Source organism: Rhinolophus hipposideros (assembly GCF_964194185.1).
Source record: "Rhinolophus hipposideros genome assembly, chromosome: 22".
Lineage (NCBI taxonomy): Eukaryota > Metazoa > Chordata > Mammalia > Chiroptera > Rhinolophidae > Rhinolophus > Rhinolophus hipposideros.
The window spans coordinates 14,124,801-14,148,315 of NC_138068.1; the positions used below are offsets into that span (position 1 = coordinate 14,124,801).

Here is a 23,515-nt window from a genome sequence, read left to right on the forward strand (position 1 = left end):
GACTTGAAAACCCGCTGAATCCACTGCTCCTTTGGGGTCAACCCAGTCCTGGCATCCAGGTGTTTTGAGCATTAGCTGAGTTGAGGCTCCTTTATGTTCTGTCCTTAAAAACCCTGCATTCCACATTTAATGCACATTTAACAGGCCACGGTCAATGAAGCCCAGCTGGTGACCATAGACAGATTTGCCAAAGCTTAAGTGTTTTGAGGGAGCTTCCTAATGCCAATTATACTTATGACAATACTCAAATCTCAGGTAATATTTTGTCTACACAGTTATGAGTTTTGTGACTTATACAGCACTGGATGTCATTATTGAGTTTAATTGACTCAGTACTAGTTTTTACTTTGTGTAATTAAACATTAATATATTTAGAAACACTGACTACATAAACCAGTACCTGTCCCCCAGTCCTAAAAGATTCTCAGGCTTCTGTGTGCACGGCATTGTGTGACAGAGAGATGATGGCCTTTGGGGAAAGGAAACAGAGTCATAATCCAATCCCCACAGCTGGGGAATTTGGACTGCATCTTTGTCGCGTTGGATTCTCAATTCTTCATCTTTGAAACGAGAATGAGTGATTCGTGGATCATAAGCGGTTGTTACGATTAAGCAGAATGGCTGCGCTGATGCCTGGCAAAGAATAGCTGCTCAATAAGGGTCACTTTTTGTATTCACCTCAGCGATTTGTTCATCAAATGCCTACCACAGGTCATTCAAGTCCTTATGGTGTGTGACGAGCGCAGGTGGGCACCTTACCTGCTTTAGTTCTCTCCATGTTTTCGTTGTCAGGCTCCCAGACGAGATCGTGAACTCCATGATGGAGGGGGACATAGCTGTTAATCTTTACTTTATCTCAGGTAACTAGTATAATGTCTGACTCACGGTAGATACTCATATAGGATTAATGAATGACATTCAAGCATCGGTTGAATTCAAAGATGATCATAAGGAGGAGTGAGAATTGCCAAACTGGAGGAGTTTATTGGTTTCTCATGCAACAGACATTATGATACAGTTGACAGGGCTTGTGCTTTGGGGTCAAATAGAAAGTAGTTTTATTCCTGACTCTGCGCTTTACCCGCTGTGTCACCTTGAGGAGCTTATTTAACCCTTCCGAGCCTTAGGTTCCAACCTTGCAAAATCGTTGCATTGAATCCAAAAGAACAAGTCTCAGGGCTGCTCTGAGGGGAAATAAGGCCGTGCTTGTAAAGTGTCTGGCACTGAAATGTTCAGTTGTAGAGTGGGCACCGAAGGCTGATTTTTCCCACAGCGGAACTCTGGAAAGCTTTAAATGGCCTGAAGGTGTTCTCGCCAAGGGATTTTTGATGATTCCAAAGTGATAATTACAAAAGTCGCTCCTCGCTGGGCCAGGCTGAAGCAGATGGCTATGGTCTCTCCTGAGGTTCTCTAAAGCCAGGTCACTAATGGAGCCGAGGTCTGGAGTGGGGTCAGAGGGAACCACACGTGGACCATGTGACTGCACATGACCTTGAACCACCGACGACAGTGAGTGGAGACCCAGGAAGATGACCTTGCTGGCGAGGCCTGTCGACCGAGGCTCAGGAGGTGTGACTGCTTCTCTTTTTCTCTGAAAAAATTGTACGTTAAAAATGATTCACTTTTGGTCAAAGAGGTTTTTAGAAAGCCAGATATTCCTATCGCAGTAGCAACATCACTAGTCATGTAGAGGGGATGGCCTAGTGACCGAGAATGTGGTGTTTGGAGTAAGAGCGACTTGGTTCAAATCCCAAGCCAGGCAATTCCTAGCTGTGAGATTTGGGGCAAGTTATTTAACCAGTTCTCCCTTTTGTCACACATAAAGAGTGGATAGTATTAGTACCCATCTCATGGGGCTCTTTGAGGATTAAATGAGAAAATCCATGGACATGGCTTAGCACAGTGCACAGCACTTCTTCAGCACTCAATAAATGCTAGCTGCTGTCATCATTTGTTCCCATTTCACAGATGAGGAAATGGATGCCCAGAGATTTCTCTGATCCAACTGAGGTCACAAGGAACGTGCCAGAACCAAGCTGCGCATCATCTTCTGATGCCACACCTTGCCCTCCTGACACTTGACCATACTCCACTTCATTCATTCATTCATTCATTCATTCATTCGACATTGAGTTTCCCTCCAGCTCTCAGGCATCAAAATGCCAGGCTCTTTGTTAAGTCCTGATGCTTCAGTGTCAGAGAAAATGGACACTCACTTCCTGCCCCAGGGGACTCAGGCTGCTGGTGGGAAGACTGAAAATAAATAAGTGAATGAGTAAATAAACAATTTCAGCGTTGCTAACGTGTGTGAACAACGAGCCCCTTTGAGCAGAGAAGCAAGGCGGTGCGACAGAGAATTGGAGAAAGGAAGAGGCTTTTCCCCAGGGACTGTTCAGAGAGGCTTCTCTGAGAAGACGGCCTGGGTTTTTGGTGTGGAAGTTGCCCCGCCGCTTGACGCCACATGAAACACTAGTGCAAGAACATTTCAGGCACGGAGAACAGCAAAGACCCTGAGGCCATCAAGAGCTTGCCTTGGGCTTCGGAGGCCTTTGGAAGATGATACAAGTCTTGCCAGAAGCCTGTGTAAAGCCCATTTTTTTCTGCATAGAGGAAACCTCTGCTCACCTTTTCCCAATAGATCTAAAGTTTCTCTGAGATGGGTTATGACCTGTGGCCATCTCTTTCTTTCATTGTTTCCTCAAAAAAACAAAAAAAGACATTGCCATTGTCTGAGAAAAGATGAAAGATGCTATTCTGGCTTCTGAGTGGGCAGAGCTCTGGCTCGCGTCCAGGAGAGCTGGGTCGTGTCCCAGCTCTGCACCCCTTTCTTTGCAGCCTTGTGCTTTTTATGCCTGTTTCCCCACCTACAAAATTAGGAGCTGGGCCAGATGATTCCTTCCCTTTGTAAATGTGGGGGAGCAGTGGAATCCCTGAATCTGCTCTTGAACTGTTTTTGCAAAATGAAGACTTTCTGGGTCGGGTGGGGCTGCTTTTCAGGCCGGCAGGCTCTCCAGCTGGACTCCAAATTGAGCCATCTTCACTTCTAAGTGAAGGTGACAGCTCTCTCCTCTACCCCCCATCCTCTCCTTGGCGTGATGAAGCTGAGGGCTGACCCTACACAACGCCTCCTCCTTTGCTTTTTCCTTCTGGTCACAGAGCTTGGCAGCATATGCGTGTTGCCTAGGGCAGAGATGCCTGCTGTATTCCACGCTTGCTCTCTTGGGTCTGCATGCCAAACGGTGCCTGGGAGGGCTGGGACAGGTGACAAGACAGAAATCTGCCAGCGACACCCCACTGTGTCCTCTTCTTGTACGACGTCCAGACTGAGGACCATGGCAGACCACGTAGAGAAGCTGGTCTCCACAAAGCTTCTATTTCCAGAGGACACCTGGCCCTCCTTTATCCCAGCAAATGTAGCCAGGTACTATGGTGATGGACACGGTTACTGTCTCATCGGGTGTTAGAAATAGAAGTGCCCTTCAAGAAGGTTTCACGTATTGCCCTCTGGTATTGGCCTGAGAGGGTAGGTGAGTTGCCCAAGGTCACAGAGCAGTAAGTGGTGAATGAAGCTGGGATTTGTGGTGCAGACCCATAGCTTATCACAGTAACCACGGCTGAGCCACAGAGGCTATGATGGAGCACCTCAGTTCCTTTAAAATCTTTGGTTTGTTTTTGACATAATGCAATGCAACACATATAATAGAGCTGTCTTTCCCATTTCTGATTCATATCTTAGGATGAAATATTAACTTAAAATACTTATTTGGCACCTACTATGTGCCAGCCACTGTTCTAAATCTTTACAAATATAAAATTTGCCCAATCTTCATAACAACCCCAAGAGATGGGCACTATTATTATCCTTGTCTTACGGATGTGAAAATTGAGGCACGCAGAGGTTAAATCACGGCCAAACTCACCCAGTTCAAAAACATTGGAGCTGGAATGCTGGTTCGACAAAATCCAAACTTTTAACCCCTGTGGATGCTGTGTCTCGCGGGCCAAAGAGCATCATCTGTCACCCTTGCTGGGCATGCCCAAGGGCCACTCATCTCGTTGAACTTTCTAGGTTGCAGATGGAAAACCGGGAGCCTGGGAAGGGCCTGAGTGTGTTGGATCAAGTTCTAGCCCGTCGCTGTTTGCCGTTTCCGTTAGCGCTGTCTTTTCTCGTTCCCCCCCGCCCTGCGCTGCCTTGGAAGTCGGAACACGTCTCTGGTCTGGAAGACACCCAGGAGCAAGTTCATTATTCTCCCTTGAAGTCTCGTCGCTAACTTCTACCTTTGTTGTTGTTCATTCCTGGATTTATTATAATGGGCCAAATTAACCCGAGTTGCCTCACAAAGTCTCTGGGAGAAAGAACCAAGAAAACAGATCAGACACTGTTTCTCTGGTCCGTGGGGGATGCCCAAGCCGTCAGAGAGACATCACCTTCCTTATAATACATTCACTGTTCAAAGAGCTTTAAAACATTTTCCCCCCCTATTAGGACTATTGTTTCTATCTGTTGAGTCCGTGAGTGTTTGACATTGGATGACTTTATAAAACATTCGACTAATTGGATTTCTTAAAGCAAATAAATCAAACACTAATTGGAACGTGCCCCGCCATTATTTTTGCTTACTGAAGTAGATATAATGGTGTGAAGGCCTTCTTATCATATTTGTGCTCTTATTTAAATACCCCTCCTGGCATACACTTCTGCAAATTCAATTAGATATTCAAAAAAGGAATTCAATTTATGCAAGGCTGGTTTACATTCATTCCGGGGGCAACATTCGCCTGCCTGCCTGCGATAGGCTGCTCACGCTTAATAAGCCCCACTCACATGTGGCCCTGCCTTCAAAGCTTTCGTAGGCGTGAGGGTGGAATCTCGAGGATTTGGGGGTGGGAGTACTTTCTCATTAGAATGTGTGTGTCCACAGAGCACAGCTGGCTTCACGGGCATGTGACTTGGGCAGTCACACAGGGCCTGGCAATTGGAAAGGTCCCAGGCTTAGTTTTATGCTCTGCTAAGGGGTCATCTTGCAATTCTTACTTTTTTTGTTTGTTTGTTTTTTTAAGCCAGAGGTTCTGCATTGTAGTTTTTCACTGGACCCCACAAATTTCATAGCTGAAATCTGGCCTGGTTCTCAGACCTTCCGGCTCTGCCCCTGATTGATGTGTGGTGTTGATTCTGCCATCGCACTCCGGCCTTGGTGTCTCCATCAGTGAATTGGGAGTCCTAGTCCTTAGCCAGGAAGAACACAGGCTGTGATGCAGGGAAAGTGGTTACTGAAATCCAGGGAGCTGTTTTCTTCCCTCAATCCCTTACCCTGTGGGTCAGGAGTGGGAGACATGGTTCCCCTCCATTTCCCAAAGGAAGGAAAGAACGTTCTGCAACTGGGAAATGCGAAGGAAAGCTCGAAAGCACAGGACAGCCAACACTCAAATGGTGGAACAAGGTACTTTTCTGGATCTGTGTTAATATTGGACACTTTTACGGCATCAAAGCAAAGATCAGCAGCCTGCAGCCTGTGGGTCAATTCTGGACATTCATTGGTTTTTACTCAGCGCATAAAGGAAGAATGGTTTTTACATCTTTAAATGGTTAGACAAATCAAAAGAAGAATACAGTTTTACGACATGTGAACCTCCTATGCAATTCAGAGTGCAGTGTCAGTAAAGCAGGCTTTACTAGAACACAAGTCTGCCCATACCTTCTGTGCTACCCTGGCGTGGCTGCATTGTAGTGACCAGACTAAGGGGTCCACTGGGGCAGGCAGATTCTTACTTGGCCCCCCAAGATTCCTAGCCCCCAGTGTTTACTTCCTGCGTAATCCCCATCCCTTGGGGGGGGGGGACTGTGAATACAATAGCTTTCACTCTCAGGATTTAGGTTTAACACAGTGACAAAGGGGAAGGAATTTTGCAGATATAATTAAGATCCCAAATCAGTTGACTTTAGTTAATTAAAAAGGAGATAGATGATCTTGGATGGGCCTGACTGAATCAGATAAGCCCTTACAAAGGACTGCGCCCTGCCCAAAGGAAGAGATTTGAGACACGAGAAGGCTGATGGCAAGAGCTGTGGTGGCTGCTGGGAGCTGAGAGTGGCCCCTGTATGACAGCCAGCTAGGGAGCAGGGACCTCTCTCCTATATATATATAAGGAACTGAATTCCGCCAAACTCTGGGTGAGCTTCAAAGAGAACCCATGCTCCAGAAAGTAATGCAGTTCCCCAAAACTTTGACTTAGGCTGTGTGAGGCCCTGAGAACCCAACCCAGCCTTGTCTGGGCCTCTGACCTGCTGCAACTATGAGATCATCTATGGGTGTTGTTATAAGCCCCTACATTTGCCGTAATTTATTGAGCAGCAATAGAAAACCAGGACACCTGCAAGGTAAAAATATTTACTACCTGACCCCTTATGGAAAACGTTTGCCGAAAAAACACTACAAACCACCTTCTAGCACATCACTTTTCCCTCTAACCATTTTTCAGTCCTGGTGTGTCTTGAGTCTGTGTGAATAGCTCCCAAGTATGAGCTCCCTACGCGTCGGGGATGACTATGTGAGGTCTGACTCCCCCCACTCCATGCACCTCCCAGCCTTCCTGCCCAACTGGGAGCCCCCACCTCCATTTCCTCTCTTCCCCACCAAGGGACTGAGCCTACCCCCCTCCTTGACCTCTAGGACTGCAGACAGGTATCTTGGACCCAGTCAGTGATTTGGAGGCAGAGGGCGCACAGGCTGGCTCGATGCCATTCTCAAGGGTTTAGGGGAGGGGCTATACAGCCAACCATGTCCCTCAACCAGAACTTCCCTTCAAGGTCAAGGTTGCCTTCCCAGTTCATTGCCATGGTGGAACGGGTTAGAATGTAGACTGAGTTAGTTGGTTTAAAGTCTCACTTTGCCACTTGTGGTTTGTGTGATCTTACACTAATTCTTTAACCTTTTTAGGCCTCAGTTTCTTTATCTCTAAAATGGGGGAATAATGGTCGTACCGATCTCATGGGACGATTGTGATAATTAAATGAGCTACTATCGGTAAACACTCAGCACGGTGCTGACACACAGTTCGTCCCCTGGCCTCGAGAGCTGGTTGTCACTGTTCCATCACTTAGCTCTAGCTGGGATTTGTGTCTGCTCAATAGCTTTCTGTCTCCGTCTCTTTGACCTTGCACGGTGATTATCTGACCCCGCTGGCATCCCTGCTCGAGCCCTGCTCACAGTTTAGTCCTGAGTCGTCAATGTTGCCCATACTCGGATTTGTCCTCTAATGGCTTCTTAACTTGCACATGTCTCACCTCACTTTTCTCTTTCCTTGGTGGCCAGATGGTTTCTCCTTGGTTCATCATTTAATTTCCCTTCACTCTTGGGGTCCAGACTTGCCATCTGTACTGGGCCTTTGCAGGATCACCATAAATCCTCTTAAAAGGTCTAGCCTGAGCCCTGAGCCGCAGATTCCCATCCTGCTACACGGCCTCCACCGGCTTCACCCTGACCCCCGAGCAGAGCCCAATGGAAGATAGACGAGAGCCCCCTCTGTGGGCTCCAGCCTGGCTCCTGTACATGATACAGGAACATTTTCAATGTCTTCAGCCATTCAGTGAAGAGGAAAGGACAAGCACCCACTATGGGCTAGACTCTGAGTAGAGAGATGAGTGTGGCACCTCTCTTCTTTCATGGAGCTTTGGAGCTTAGAGGTAGAGGGACACAGTCCTGTGGTCTCACCCCTTTCCCTCCAGGCCCCCAGTGCTAGGGGCACCATCAGATACCATGAGGAAGACACTGAGGGGTACCAGGGCTTTCAGTGCCAACTATAGATGCTGGGGACAGGGTGTCCCTATGAATCCTCATCATGGAAGATCACCTTGGCTTTGGGTCATGGTGGTCAAAATGAGGAGACCTGCCAGACTGGTACGGGCCCTGTGGAGCAACTGAAGGCAGATTTCCACATTTTGGGGGGATATTTTGTCCCGTTTTTCTCTCTTCACTTTGCCCCAACGCTGGATGTTACAGGCACAGCTTTTTTCTCTGGAAGTAGCAGGATGAGGCTCGAGTCCGTGAACATACTGTGTTCTAAGAGGGGCAGGGTTGGAGCGATGGAAAGTGGGCAAGCTTTGGTACCACACAGCCTGGGGTACTGTCTTGGCTCTACTGCTTCCTGACGGTTAGTTTACCTCTCGGAGCTCATGATACTGTGTCTGTAACATGGGTACAGTCAAAATGGCAGTGTGGTGAGAGTTACATGTTCAGCTGTTGATAAAAGGAGGTGCCATTATTATATTTTAAAATGAAGTTTATTGGGATGATATTAGTTAATGACATTCTATAAGTTTCAGGTGTGCGATTCTATAACACATCGTCTGTATATTGCATTGTGTGATTGTCACCCAAAGTCTAGTCTCCTGTCATCTATGCATTTGATCCCCTTCACCCTCTACATCCTCCCTCCACCCCTTTCCCCTCTGGTAACCACCTTACTGTTGTTTGTGTCTATGAGTTTGGTTTTTTTGTTTGATTTGCTTGTTGCTTTTTGTTTCATATCCCACATGTGTGAAATCATACGGTTCTTATCTTTTGCTGTCTGACTTATTTCACTTAGCATATTCTTAAGATCCATCCATGTTGTTGCAAATGGCAATATTTCATCTTTTTTTTTCTATGGCTGAGAGGTGTCACTATTCGTATTGCTGCCTGTGATGTCATTCTATGTCCCCCGAGATCTCTAGCTGGGCATGTCCCTTATAGCGCTGATGACAAGTTTCCATGTGTAAAATGGAGAGAGCAATGCTTCTCTTTCAGAGCAGGGGTTGGCAAACTGTAGCCCCTGGGTAAAATCTGGCCCGCCGCCTGTTTTTATAAATAAAGTTTTATTGACACACAGCCACACCCATTTGTTTGCCTGTTATCTATGACGGCTTTTATGCTGCAATGGCAGAGTTCAGTTGTGACAGAAACTGTGTGGCTGCAAGGCTGAAAATATGTACCATCAGGCCCTTTGCAGAAAAAGTATGTTGACCCCTGTTTTGGAGAGTGGTGGTGTTAGAACTTCACACACATATATAAATACATACTCACCTAGCTCAAGTATGGTGCCTGGCATATAGCAGAAGCCCAACAAATCTTTAGTTCCTCTTCCGTACTTAATTCTGTTCAAGAATACCCAGGATAATATCAGAAATGCAGAGGCAGACACATTTATATTTTTATTGAATTCTCTTCCTCTCTCATTTTCAAAAGAAGAGCTCATGTTGAAAAAAAAGTTCTGATTGGCACTATAAACTTTATTTATGCTTTAATGTATCCTAAAGTATGTATCCTGCACTATTTTTACTTCCCTTACAGATGCTGATACGCTATACATTACCAAACCCAAATGGATTTTCAAAATCCAATTTCCTTGCTACAATTTTCCATTTCTCTGTTGACTTTTTATGCTTGACTCTCCTCGCAGCATCTGGGGCCTGGGGCACATTATGACTTCAGCCTATCCGGGGCAACAGCTCCTCTGTCCGGAAGCAGGGAGGGAGTGCTGTGTCCTCGGCCTGGCCGCACTGCCCTCTCTTCCCTCAATTGTGTGGGTCTTCCCCAAATCAGAACCTGCGCTCTGGAGGCCAAGCCCCATTCCTGGAGGGGGGGAAGGTTTAGGGGAGCGTTTTGATTGTGATGGGGTTGACGTCAGTTCAGTAGGACTGCTCACTCTGTAGAAGTGAGTGAAGTGAGCAACCGAACAGCGTCTTGGGCATCGCTCCCACCGTAAGTCTTCTGCAAGCAGCCTGCCACAGACCCCTGCAGAGAGCTCCAGGTGCCTCTTCTGTCAGATGTTATGGCCCCAAAGAATTGCACCAAGACAGATAAACATAAGTTTTGAAAGAGCAAAAAGAGCTATAGTGAGACTCAGATTCATGGGTTTGAACTATGCTCTGGGTCCAGGCGCAGCTGGTCTTTTCTTTCTTCTCGTCCCCTCTGTGCCTCTCAGTCACTGGTGCTTGGGCTCGTGGCATGGCGCTGTGTCTCTGTGGCTCCTGACAGTTACCAGTGCTTTCTGAGTCTCTGGGGTCCTTAACTCTACCTGTGGAAGGCTCCTTAGTGATACCTTGTCCAGTGCCTTGCCTGGCACACCAGAAAATGAAGGCCCGGAATGAGGAAAGGATGCGAGCGAGAGGGGCTGTACCCAGCGGGCAGCACAGGTTGCTGTCAGCGTGTGTCATCTTTGGTTCATAGCCACTCTCTTTCAGCCTGCTGGTTGAAAAGAAGAAATTTCAGGGAGGATTACTTAAAAAATCCTTATTGACTGTATGTTCTCTGAATAGTCTCTATAGCTTCTCTTGGGGTCAAGCCAGACCAACAGGGAGCCAACCACTAGGCTGGTCCCCACTGAATTGCTTTCCCATTGAATTGTATATTTGGGTGATGCTATCAATTTATATTGAGAATGATAATTAGTCTCCTGAAATTGAGACTTGCATGGATGTTGTGTCAGATATTGTTCATTACGGGATTTATTTCCCAGTATCCCTGTGGAGAAGTTCTTGTGTGATCCAAGCACCTGGAATGGTTGTAGTTTTCCTGAGCAGTTGGGCTTTTATTGTATGAACACAGAGTGTCCGGTATCCGGACAGATTTTCTTTTATCTCTTGGCCAGCAGAAGCTCAGAGCCAAATATGTCACCACCTTTTAGCAGGTAGACATGTAGGGAATTGCAGCACAGACGTGCAGCTCTCCGCTTCTGTTCTGGTTTTCTTGTTTTCTCCTGTTCTCAATTTGCTTTTCGCCATCGTGCTGTATTTCTGGCTTCTATGTTTTTGGGGCCACTGTGGCTAGACTGGAGATGATCGTGGGTAGACGGGTGACCATTTCCTCAGCATCTCGGAATGGAGTCTGTGTTGTTCATCTACCCAGAGCAGAGGGATGATTCAGTGACCACTTAAAGCTGTCTTGCTTGCCGGGAGCCCAGGAGCTCCGTGGAAAAAATCATGACCCATGTGTGACCCCTGGGGCTTGGACATATATATGTGACACAGTACAAGGTGGGAGTCTGTTTCTAGAAACTCTTCTATAGGGAGGGTCACTGAGGTCCACTAAGGATGGAAAATTCTGGAAGAGTTTCTATCGTTTGGGCCTGACTGTCCCCCCCAAATTAGCTCAAAATAGAATGTGAAGCTGCTTTTGACTTCCCTCTAAGCCAGCTTCGCAAAGGGGGAAAGAGAGGACTGTGGTCTGAAAGTAAGAACTGGGTCCCTGGAGCCCCAGACCTGCAGCTCTGGGAGGGAGCATCAGGGCTCTGCAGATGGAGGCCGCAAGATGCCCAGGGAGTGACTGAAGAGGAGCTGGGTCCCTACCCCTCAGAGCGCTGGGATCTGTCAGCTGTCCCCTCCCCTCAGGGGTCGCTGAGCAGGCTGCCCACCACTGGCCTGAGGCAGGGAGGTGAGGCGTGGACGGCTCACCCGGGAGACCGGGGCAAATTGTTAACGTGATTTATAAGCTGAGCTGCCTGGAGGGGTAACTGGGAGCCCTCCTACATCTTGTCTAGAAGAAGGCAGGGGACTGGTTTAGTTAGACGATTAACTAAAATTTATCAGTATTCTTCTTTGAGCTTCAACACATCTGTATGAAAGTGTTTTGTTCTGTTTTTGCAACATGCATTAGTGTATTGTTGTGTGGTTGCCTTTCCCTATCCTCTGCAAACTTTACGAGGGTCAGAATCATAGCTGTCAATTCTGTGCCCCTGCACAGAGCCTGTAAAAAAGGTATTTGTTAACTGTTCCTAGAATAAGCAAGGGAATGGATTCAAACAGGAGAGACTGAACCACCATGCCCTCTATCTTTCTGACCCCCTCTTACGACCTTATAAACGAAAGGTTGGTCCTGGGTTTGGGGGAGTGCAGTCTCTTTCCGGCCTGTTAGACAAAGTGTGTGCTCTGTGGTGAGGTTGCAATGGATTTAATTAAGCCTGGCTCCAACACCTCCTTTTGTGTGGTGACCTGAACAGGTCCCCTAACTCCTCAATACATCAATTACCTGATATGTAAAGTAGGGATGATAATCTGCCTCACAAAACTGTGAGGATTAAGTGAGAGCCAATGAGATGGGTTATGTAGTCAGTACCTAGTGTATTGCCTGGAAGGGAGCAGATGCTCGAGAGAGCATGTTTCTTGTATTAGTCAGAATGTGTCAGCTCTGCTGTGGTAACAACTAGCCCCTACGACGTCAGTGGTGTAACACAGGAAACGGTGTTTTGCTCCTAAAACGCTGAATGCCGATATTCCCGATTAGGTGATTCTCAGGGTGGCTGTTCTCCAGTGAGTGTCTCAGGGATCTAGACATCACTCTTCCCTCGATGCCACCACCTTCAACTACCGCTGTGAAGGGCCTCACAGCCAGCGCAGGTGAGAAGGGTCGCTTGTAAGGGATTATTTTTATGGGTTAGTCCTGCAAGGGGTGGATATTGCTTTGTTACATATTTCCAGGGATGATCACGTGGTCTTCCCCGACACGTGGTGTTCTTGTGTGCACTGGAGAAAAGACCCAAACAGTTGGCGGTCCACATAGCATTGTCTGGGCCACACGGTCACGAGGCTGGTGATCTCAGCTTAGGATTGTCAGTCAGCTCTTCCAACGAACTCTTGAGATGTGCAGGCTCTCCTTGCTTATCACGTCCAGCACATTAGAATCTGTTGTCAATGCCGTTGACCCCATTCATTTGTCTCCCACAGCCTGGGCTCCAGTGAGGCCATGGCACTTTTGGAAAACAAGGTTGGCCCTCTGAGAGCCCCAGAAGTGCTGCTGCTACTGTTTTTTAAATTTCAAATGTAGTGTTTCATGTTTTCATATCTGGGGCATTCACTCTGCTGTTCTGGTGAGAGGAGGGTTATAAAGTGCTTTGGGGTGTGTCGTCAGGAATTTGTCAGCCAGGCAATGTGGGGAAGGAGCTTTCTAGGTGGAAGTGGCCAGTACGAGATGTGAAAGAGCAGGTTGAGGTGAGGGAGTGGTGTGGGGTCAAGGTTGCTTGAGTAGAGCTTGACTATGTCAGGCATTCCATTAACATTTATTGGTGCATTCATTCAACAGATATTTATTTGGTCACTACTGTGTGCCAGAACTAGTCCCACTTTCCTGTCTAATGGAAGCTGGTTGATTATCTCCCTCTTTGCCTTTCAAAGGTCATCCTTCTCTGTTACATCTGGGACGGTCTCCTCTGTCACCTGCTCCTAACATTTTACCTTGTCTCCTGGGCCTTCCATCCTCGTCTGTTGACCTGTGTCAATCCACAATGGTCGTGGCCCTTCTTCCCTCAGTTCCCCAAAGCACCAGCGACACATGGCTATCGTGTGTAGCCAGCTGTCACGGAGGAGTGGGGTATACTGGGAGGACATTACAGCATAGGACAGGGAACCGTTTCCAATTCATAGTCAGAAAGACTTTCTGGCCCATTCCAACTTAGCAGTCCTCTTGCCTTCCCCAGCTGCAGCCTTCATAGCACATAATGCTATGTGCTATTCAAAGCATAATTCCTTAGTAGTTTACTTGTTGACTGTGTGTCTGACTGACAAGCGATATCATGCCTCTTTGGGAAACCACCATATAGCTAAGGCCAAGTACTCTGCTAAGTGTCCAATTAACTAGTTGTTGGATTATTGAATGAATAAACGAGAACAAACAGGCATTATAGTTCCTACCCATGCATCAACCACTTTGCACCACAGGAAATTTCTCACCAGCCGTTACTTACTGTAGGTTTCTGCTTTTCATGGGGTTTCTCAGAGCTCTCTCTCACTCTCTTTTCCTTCTGTCTCGAGCGGTCTACATAAAACACCCCACATTTCTGTTTCTTTTAGTGCCAAGAAATGTAATAGTCAACTCACTTCCCAACCCCGGTAGTACCAAAAAAAGTCCATCTCTCCTTCTCCCAGCCTGAGACTCACTGAGGAACTAACGCCAGCTCTTCTGGGTTCCCATACACAGCAGGAGAGGAAGGTGGAGAAAGCTTTCACATCACAGGTTTTCTTTAGTGGTGCTGTGACCATATTCTGTATCGACTCTGTCAACAGGACTTCTACCCCCACTTATACAGAGGACATCCCGGTGTGGGGTGCAGAGAAGGAATTTGTCCTCTGCCGCTGATGGAGATGATGGTTATGTTACATGAGACGAGTGGGGACTGGGTTCTGTACATTGAGCAGAAGAACCATCTTTGGATGTGTGATGGGGACCCAATGGGTGTTTCTAGGAGGGAGATGGTGATGTGATGAGATCTGAACATCCAGGAGATAAGAAAGAAACAGTGGACAAGATGGACTGGGGTGTGAAGCGGGGGTCTGGGAGACCAGTCAGGAGGCGGCCGCGTGGCTCAGTTCAGGTGTGGCCTCCTGCCTCTGTGCCTCCTGCCAGTTCACCTGGAATGCCCTTCACCCTGCTCTGTGCCCGTGGAGATGCTCGCAGCCTTTGCAGCCATGGTCACTTCTCCCCCTCCAGGAGATCATGGGCTCCTGTTTGTAAGGAGCATTTCCAATGACCCAGAGGGGCTTACAGCCCACGGTGTATGGTCAGTAAGTTCTTGTCAAAATGGAATTGACGGAGCTCCTTGTAAAATGGTGGGTGGCTTGGACTTTAAAGAGAGAAGCTTTAAACACTATCAGCATTGACTTTATTACCTGCCAGGTGCACGATTGCCTAGGTCTTCACATATTTGATTTTTACTTTATGAAAATGAGTTTTCAAAAATTGCTCTGATGGGGAAGGAGGTGGCTATTGAGAACCTGTTCCACGCCAGTTACTTTTCATGTTATTCCATTTAATCCTCGTGACATTTCTGGCAGGTGGGTCTTTCCCGCCACCTAACAGGTGAAGAAAGTGGTGTACACACGACACAGATGGCTGAAGCCTCTGGCCCCAGCTGACACAGCTTTGCAAAGCTGAGCTCTGTGTCTGGTTTTGCTGGACTCCGAAGCCAGTGTTCCCTGCAGCCTCAGGGCATCTCTCCCTGTTGCAGGAAGCATTTACAGAAGCATGCCCTGGCATTCATTTCTCCTGCTTAGAATGAGACGCTGCTGTTTACTTTCTCAGGAAGGAAGATTGAAATCAATGTAACTAGCCTTATTAACTTTTTTAAATAGGGGGGCCCGCAGATGCCAGCGCCTTTCCAGAGAGCACCAATGCAAATATAAAAATCCAATTTGCTTGCCCTTTTTTTTTTTTTTTTTTAATCTTCGTCAGAGTTTAAAATTCAAAGCTGTAAATGAAGAGCCGATGAGACGGGTAACGAACCAAGCCCCAGACACGAGGTTGTATTTACCCATATCTCTTTTGTCTGCAGGCGGCTGTTCCTTTGATGAGCACTACAGCAACTGTGGTTATAGCGTGGCCCTGGGGACCAATGGGTTTACCTGGGAGCAGATTAACACATGGGAGAAACCAATGCTGGACCCAGCGGTGCCCACAGGTAGGTGACCCACTGTGCTTGGGGCTGTGATGGGAACGGCATCTCTTACGATGACTCATGGGAAGAACTTTCTTGTCGGTTGAGCTGTTGGAGAGGGCAATCAATAACTTTGTTGGTGGTGAGTTCCCCATCCCTGGAGGTATGCAAGCCAAAGCTGAATGAACTCTTAAGAATGTGGTAGAAGTCAGATGTCTCCTCAATTCAGGAACCTTTAGGATTTCTTTTGGCATTGAGATTCTAAAATTTAGCTACAAGTAGGACATCGATGAATTTTGCTTGGGAGCCTGATAATAGTGGAATTTTAGGGGAAGAAAGAGCTGACTAATTTGAGATTATTTATTTTCTTTTTAGGCCACATAGACACAGACTCATAGATACAGCTTGTATATTTGCAGGGAGACTTCCACAGTCAGAATATTCCTCATAAAGTTGATGTCCAGACATCCTGAATGCCAGGCTGATGCTTCACCAATGGGGCTGAAGGCATACTGTGTACTCTTGCTGGATACCTGCATGAGACAGGCCTAGGAGAGTCACAACTGATGTATATTCTAGGGGAGGTACACCTGGAAGAGGTATGTTCAGGCAGAACACATTTAAGGTGGGGTACGCCTGGGTAAGTTGAGTCTTGAAGAGGTTAGCTGAAGCCGTGAGCCAGGAAGAGTTGCAATTCTGGGGACAGTAAGATCACCTCTTTGGATAATATGATCCCTGGTACAATCGTCAGGACAATTGGCTGTCGGAGAAGGGAGACCATCCTCTATGGTTCCTCCCCACCCAAGCGCTCTCTCTAACCCACACACTATCCTGGGTTTTTACTAACCCCTTCTCGTACTCAGTCCCCTTTGTCAGCTCATTCTGGCCATTGGAGTTCTTCAGGCTCTTCTGTAGTCTTTCCATGTGTCTTACGGTACTTAGGGTTCTCCAGAGGAGCAGAACCAATAGGATATACACGTACTTGTAGGATTTTCTCACACGGTTATGGAGAAGCCCCATGATCTGACTAAGCTGGAAGACCAGGAAAGCCGATGTAATTCAGTCTGAGTCTGAAGGCCTGAGAATTGCGGGCCTGTTGGTGTGAGCCCTGGTCTGAGTCTGAAAGCCTGAGAACCAGGAGTGCCAGTGTCAGAGGGCAGAAGACATCCCAGCTCAAGAATAGAGAGAATTCGCTCTTCCTTTGCCTTTTTGTTTTATCTGGGCTCTCAAGGAACTGGATGATACCCACGCACCCTGGGGAAGGCTCCCAGCTTTACTGAGTTCACCAGTTCAATGATAATCTCTTCTGGAAACACTCTCACAGATATACCCAGAATTAATGTTTTACCAGCTGTTCCGGCATCCCTTTGCCCAGTCAAGTTGACACATAAAATCAGCCATCACACCATGGACGACCTCAACCACTCCTATGGCTTCAGTTGCCATCAGATATCTCTTATGAACTCTAGACCTACACTGCCCACTGTGCCGTGTCTTCTCAGCTGATTCTGGGGAGAGGGATTTTCCAGGATGTCACTAAGCTGTAGACACAGAAGATGTTCAGAGATGTCCAGGGGAGGTCTTGGTCTTTGTGGCCTCATTGGCTTTAAGTTTGGCTCCAAAGCAGAAGGCTACTGGAACCTTTCCCTCCACCCAATTCTCTTGTATTTTGCCCTTTGTATCTGAGCATAAACATCGCTTCCTCAGGGTAGTACTCCCGAGATACCCCAGCCTGGGTCCCTTCTCTCTGTAAATGTTTCCCGTCGCACCCTGCACTTTTCCTCAGTGACACACACCACAGCTGTTGCTACTTGTTCAATGTATGTCTGACCCCCAGATGAGAAGCCCCATGTGAATGGGGACCATGGCGATCTAGTTCACAGCTTTATTTTCAGTGCTCGATATAATGCACCGTACACAGTCTGTACTAAACAACGTTTGGTTAGATGGACGCATGGATGGATGGATTTCTCACATAATTTCTCAAAGAAGAAGTGAATGATAAACATTATTAAATGCCCTTGGGCCCTCTATTGACTGATCACATGTTTCTGAGTCTTCGTTACCATCCTTCCATTTTACAGATCAGAAAAACCAAGGTTCCAAGGAGCTGATTGACATTGCTGCGTTTCCCACCATGCCACTCGCTATCCCCCCCCAAAGGGACAACTCTGGCTTCTAATCTTAATTTTCTCAGCCCCTCATTACAGCAGAGTGTCATTTCATAAATATTGGATTGTGCTAATACAATCTTCTGAGCTTTTCTAAATAGAGGCATTTGATAATGATCACCGAAATTATTCTGTCATGATGTGCTTGTGGATTTCGGCGGCTCTGCGTGCGTCTTAGGCAGAGAGGCTTGAATGTGAATTTGGATTAGGCGAAATTGTTTGTTTTTCTCATAGGCAAAGCCTGAAATCTTACTTTGCTTTCTCTAAAAGCAGCTTTTTGAAAATCCTTTTGAAAATCCTAGTTTGAGTCTATTTATTCAGATGTTCCACAACCTTTTACCGATCTCCTTCTGTGTGACACGCTCTCTGTTAGACTCTGGATAAATCAGACCATGTCTTTTTGGCATTTAATTCTTCCGGTGGCTTCTCCTGACACGTAAGATGAACTATGAATTCCTTGCCATGGACTACAAGGTCCTGTATGAGCTAGTGTCTTCTTGAACCCTTTTTTTTTCTCTCCCCAAATGCTCCAGACACACTGGTTATTTTTTTTTTTAGTTCCTCAGACATGTCGGATTCTTTCCTGCCACAGGACCTTTGCACCTGCTGTTCCCTCTCACTGGAAGATTTCTCCACTCTTCACTTGGCCAGTTTCTTCAGGTCTCAGCTCAAACAACTCTTTCTCAGGAAATTGCTCCTCATTGGTCTGTGAGTATCTAACGAAAGACTCCCTTATTGTTCTTAGTCATATCATCCTGTTCTTTGCTTTCAAAGTCTCCATCGTAGACGTGTTTACAGGCCCGCTTATTATTCTAAATCTGTGCCATGGCCGCGTGACTCTGAGGCCTTACTCCCTCTGCTTCAGTTTTCTCATCTTTACCATGGGAACCAGTTAAATGTGATGATGGCTGTGTGAGTGTGGAAGTATCTACACATAACAGGGCTCAATCAGTGCTGGTTCCCTGAAGTTCTTTTCTGGTTCTGACATGGCTGTGTGAGTGTGGAAGTATCTACACATAACAGGGCTCAATCAGTGCTGGTTCCCTGAAGTTCTTTTCTGGTTCTGACACTCGAAGTCTTTCTTAGAACCTTGCCCCCTGCTTCAAGGTCACCTGACGCCAGATGCTGCTTTACACAGGGGAACCTTCCAGCAGGAGGTCTGCCATGTGTCCCTGACAAGCCCAGAGAAGCTTTTCAATACCCAGCGTACCTGCCGTCCCGTGGGCTGAACACCTCCTCACTCTTGGCTCTGTCAGGTCACCTCTTCACACAGCGATTGTCTTACTCTTTTCCTCGTCCGTCTCTGTGGGAAATGGGCCTGGGCTTCAGATCTGGTTTTCCCCACCTCATTTCTTGTTACAGAGAAACGCAGTTATGACACCCACAGGCCTTCCCTCCAGACCTCTATCTTGTCCATGGAACTAACTGCAGCTATCCCTCATTCCCAGCTCTGCCTTCCTCAGCCTCAGCCTGAGTTTTTTCTCAGGAGGGCCCACCCAGGAGGGTCTCTGGGGACTGAAGGGAGATAGACGAAAGTGCTGTAAGTGCCCTTTTAAAAGGGCTGAAGTCAGAGGTAATGGGGCATGGGTGGTTTCCTTCTAATGCTTGTAGGACATTAGTATTTTAAGTGTCGAAATGAAGTCGGGTTGAATCTCAGGCTGAAAACCCAGGCGCACAATAAATATTGCATTTATATCAATTTGAATCTGACCCTGAGTGTCCAGATATTGAATTTTAGTCATTATGGGGACTCCCCTTCCCTAAGGGGTCTACAAATGTCCTGGGGACTTTGGCACGCCATTGTGGTCTCCTCTGAGAAGCCCGCTGTCACATTCCTTGTGGTCCTTTTGAATCTAATCATTCTGCTGCCTCTTTCCCAGGTTTGGAGCCCTTGTCTCAGGTCCAGCCAGCCCACGTGCATAACCCAGCATCCCTCTGGGGCCTGCTCCCTCCCTAAGTACTGCCACCGAGCAGGATGGGACCAGGAGTCCCATCTCTTTCCCTCCCATTGTAGGGGAACTTCTCCACTCACCTTCTTAGCCCTCAAAGACACACGTGTTTGGTCCCAGCCCCTCTGGGACCCACCACATAATTTTGTCAGTAAATTTAAACTTAGAAAAAAAAGGGGTAGCTTCTTTCCATCCGGTACACATTTCTAGAGCAGAGAAAGACCATCTTAGTTACTGGATTGGAAGGGGCAGGTATTGGGGAGAATCTAGGAAGAACAGACCCCCAGGCGTGCACACATACAGACAGGAATATTTCAACCAACCCGGCTGCTGTGGAAGCAGACAGTCTCCAGGAAGGTCCTGGGTTCTCTCTTCATGCCACTGAGCCCTTGGCTGTGTGTTCCTGCTGTGCTCAATTGCTGATCCTCAGAGAGCTGGGGTCTGTTATGGGTTGAATTGTGTCCTGCAAGAAGATATATTGAAGCCCCAATCCCGGCACCTGTGAATATGACCGTATTTGGAAACCGGGTGTTTACAGACGTAGTCAAGTTAAGATGATGTCCTGGTTGTCACCTGGGCCCTCCATCTGATAAGACTGATGGAGGAGAAGAGATACACAGACACACAGAGTACGTCATGGAAAGACATAGGCAGAGGTTGGAACAAGGCGTCTTCAAGCCAAGGAATGCCAAGGATCGACAGCAAACATCAGACGCTGGAAGAGGCAAGGGAGAATTGTTCCTAGAGCTTGGGAGGGAATGTGTCCCTGTCAACAGCTTGATTTCAGACTCTAGACTCCACACTGTGAAAGGATAAGGTTCCCTTGTTGTAAGCCACCCAGCTGATGGTAGTTTGTTACGGCAGCCCTAGGAAACTATTACTGCGTCGATCACACGTCAGTACTCTGACTGTGTCACCTTTTCTAGGTTAGAACACACTCAAGAGCACTCACTTAAGTGCTGGAGCCTTTGCTTTCTTTTAGGAGAACTGCCATGTATTGCGTGTTCATTCTAACCAAGAATCGGGGTAGGCATTTTCCTATTCATTTCATCTAATATGCCGCCATCCTGTGATTTCAGAGACGGGGTCTCCTCTTTATTTTTGAAAAAAAACCAAACCCCAGAGAGGTAAACTTACGGGTCCACAGTCATGTAAGTTATATACGAAAGAGGAACCAGGCTTCAACCCCAGATAGAGAAATAAATATATATCATATACATGGTACCATCATCAACTAAACATCTTTTAAAATTATTTCCATTTATAGTCATAATTTATGATTGCAAAAAGAATGCACATTTATTGTAGAGAGGATGCGCCGCACAGACAGTTATAAAAAAACAAAAGTCATGTGTGCACACAAACTTAGATAAATATCTATTTTTCCACTTAACACTATTTTTAAGCATTTCCCCATGTCATTAAGTGTTCCTCAAAAGCATGCTTTCTAAAGGTTTCATAGTTTTCCATTACAATGGCTCTTCCACAATTTATTTAACGACCCCTATTGTTGCATATTTAAATTCCTTCCAGTTACTCCTAAAATCACATTGTAGTGAGTGTACTTGTACATATATCTCTGTGTTCATCTCCAATAGCAGTGATAAAATTTGTTTTCCTATATATCCATATGTATTTCTGTCCTCCCTTGTGTACCCCATGCAGAATGGTTGTGTATTATTTTGGAGATCTGGAGAAAAGCATATCATCCACATGTCAAGTGTGGAATCCAGGAAATCTGCCCATGAGTTGATGTTGGGAAAATGCTTTGTAAATTCTGAGGCCCCAAACAGGTTGGGAACTGGTGATAGCCCCTAGTGTGCTGCATTCTAGTTCTCTGCACGCTGGATAGAGACCTGGGGATCGGCAAGAATTCCGGTCAGGATAGTAATCAACCAGAGCCGTCGATGCACTGACCAATCAAGGTGGACATCGCTGTGAAGAGCAGAATGGGCTTTGCCAAGCGGACTGGAGGCACAACAAGCCTCTTCCTGATTTGTGTACTGAACTATTAATAGTTTCGGTTTTCCTTGTAGGCGGGATCCCCATTTTATTTACATCAGTAACCCTAGTCCCTGGACTTAGAAGGTGGCAGTGAATGTTTGTTGAATGAAATGCCCTTATTAATAATTGAGCTTTCTCATGATACGGCCCCAGCATCCGTCTCCAGCCTCAGCTCCCTCTTCTGCTCTCTTCCCTCTCTGCTTCTATGGGATCATGTGAGAGGCCTTTGTGCTTTTGTTTTGGGAGTCCAGCCTCCAACCCTGCTTCCTGATTTCTGGAATCTCCCATATGTGGAATCTTGGTGGAATGTGGAGCTCTCTGGAAGGAGAAGGGGCCAGAAATTCAGCACTCCCTGCAGTCTGGGTGTGGCTGGGCATGTGATGGATGAAGCCACTTAGACCCTCCTGCCCAGGACTTTCCACCTAGGAAGCATGAGCCAGCAGCCAGAGGCTAGTGTCACAGGGTGTCCAGTGGCAGGGGTGATGCCTGGGCCCCAAGAGCTTGTATTAAACGAGGTTGCTCACTGTGTGCTTCTTAGTTCCCTACATGTGACAGAGTTTTTGCTTGGTTTTTAAGCCTGGTACTCCTGCTTCCTGTTCATGATGACCCTTCCGATATTCTTCCATTGAGAAGATGGTCATGGTTGATTTCTTTTGTTTTCAGCCCTAACCCCTGAAGGCTACACTGTCACGCTTTGCACTTGCTGACCCCTCTGGCTAAAAGGCACCTCCTGTCTCCTTTCTCCTATGTTAAAGCTCTGCACAGATGTCACCTCCTCAGCAGGCCTTCCCTGACTTTCCCACAGCATCCACCTTTCCTCTCTGCTTCTGTGCCTGAGTTTATGACATTTTCTCTGCTTCAACGCTAGGGCTCTGAGGTACTCAAGGGCACGCCTGGGCTGCCCCTCACTGCTGAATTCCCTGTGCCCTGCATGTGGCTTGGAACAGGGCAGGTCGTCCATAGATGGATGAAATTATCATTAGGGTGATTAGTGTTGGGGAAGTCAGAAAAATGATGTCAAGAAAATGTGGGGAGAACCCTGGAGAGGCCGCTGCTTCCTTTGGCATTTTCACTGTACTGGGGACCTGGGTGGCTTTCATACGTCCAGCGCCACCTCTCAGCTCGATGAGACTGTGGTCAGGAGGGGCCATTCGGTCCAGGGCTAGGCTGGTCCGGGCTCTTCTGCTCTAGAGTTGATCCTTCGGGCAAATACAAGGACACTGGGGACTGTTTCTGCCTTTTTCCTGGGGCCTGGCACATTCTCACACATGTGTAGCTCTGCTTGTGAGCTATGTAAGAGGCTCCCTGTGGGGAAACCGCGTCACATCCAAACACTGACCTCCTGTCTCTGTAATGGGTGCTTGCTTTAAAGTGATCTGGAAGTACGGGCCTTTGAGCACACTTAATCACTGCTGATATTATTATTGATTGGCTGAAAGCTATAATTTCTTATGTTTCCCTTTAGCGCCTGTTGAGTCAGTGATAAAATGGTAACATTTTTCTTCCCTCTTGAATGATAAAATGTTATGTATTCATTCTTAAAGAGTTTGTACATGCAAGTTAACTCTCTCCGGCCCCATCAGGCTGATGTGTGTGGGGGAGAGAGAGGGAGAGGAAGAGAAGAAGGAAGGGAGGAGACAAAGAGAGAACATATGTATGTGGTAACAGTAACAATAATAGTAAGGAAGCAATATTTACGTGGTGCTTATTATATGGCAGTATTCTCCTAAATACTTAAAATGCATGTATATTATTTAATCCTTACAACAATAGTCCTCTGATAGAGATATAAGTATCCGCCTGTTTCACGTTGGGGAACAATTGGATGACTTACTCGAGGTGGGGGTTGGCCTATGGTGGAGCCAGGTCTTGGCTGCAGGAAGTCTGGGGCCAGACTCTGTGCCCTGGGCCACCTCCCTCTGGTGCCTCCTAAGAATGCAGATGATGGACAGGATCGTAGTGCCCGGCCTTGTGTCCCTGGTCTCTCTT

At 47.0% G+C, this 23,515-nt stretch overlaps 1 protein-coding gene across 18 annotated transcripts in view; it reads left to right on the forward strand.

Moving 5' to 3' along the window:
- The window catches only part of PTPRT (protein tyrosine phosphatase receptor type T), a 965,600-nt gene that overhangs the window by 263,844 nt on the left and 678,241 nt on the right, over positions 1 to 23,515 (forward strand). For 17 of the 18 annotated variants that reach the window (XM_081034722.1, XM_081034718.1, XM_081034731.1 and 14 more), the window contains exon 2: positions 15,301 to 15,426. In XM_081034722.1, coding sequence (XP_080890848.1) covers positions 15,402 to 15,426 — 25 coding nt within the window. In that variant the 5' untranslated portion in view covers positions 15,301 to 15,401. Of the gene's footprint in view, positions 1 to 15,300; positions 15,427 to 18,165; positions 18,282 to 23,515 lie in introns of those variants that run through there. The other variant, XM_081034725.1, reaches the window with a different exon arrangement.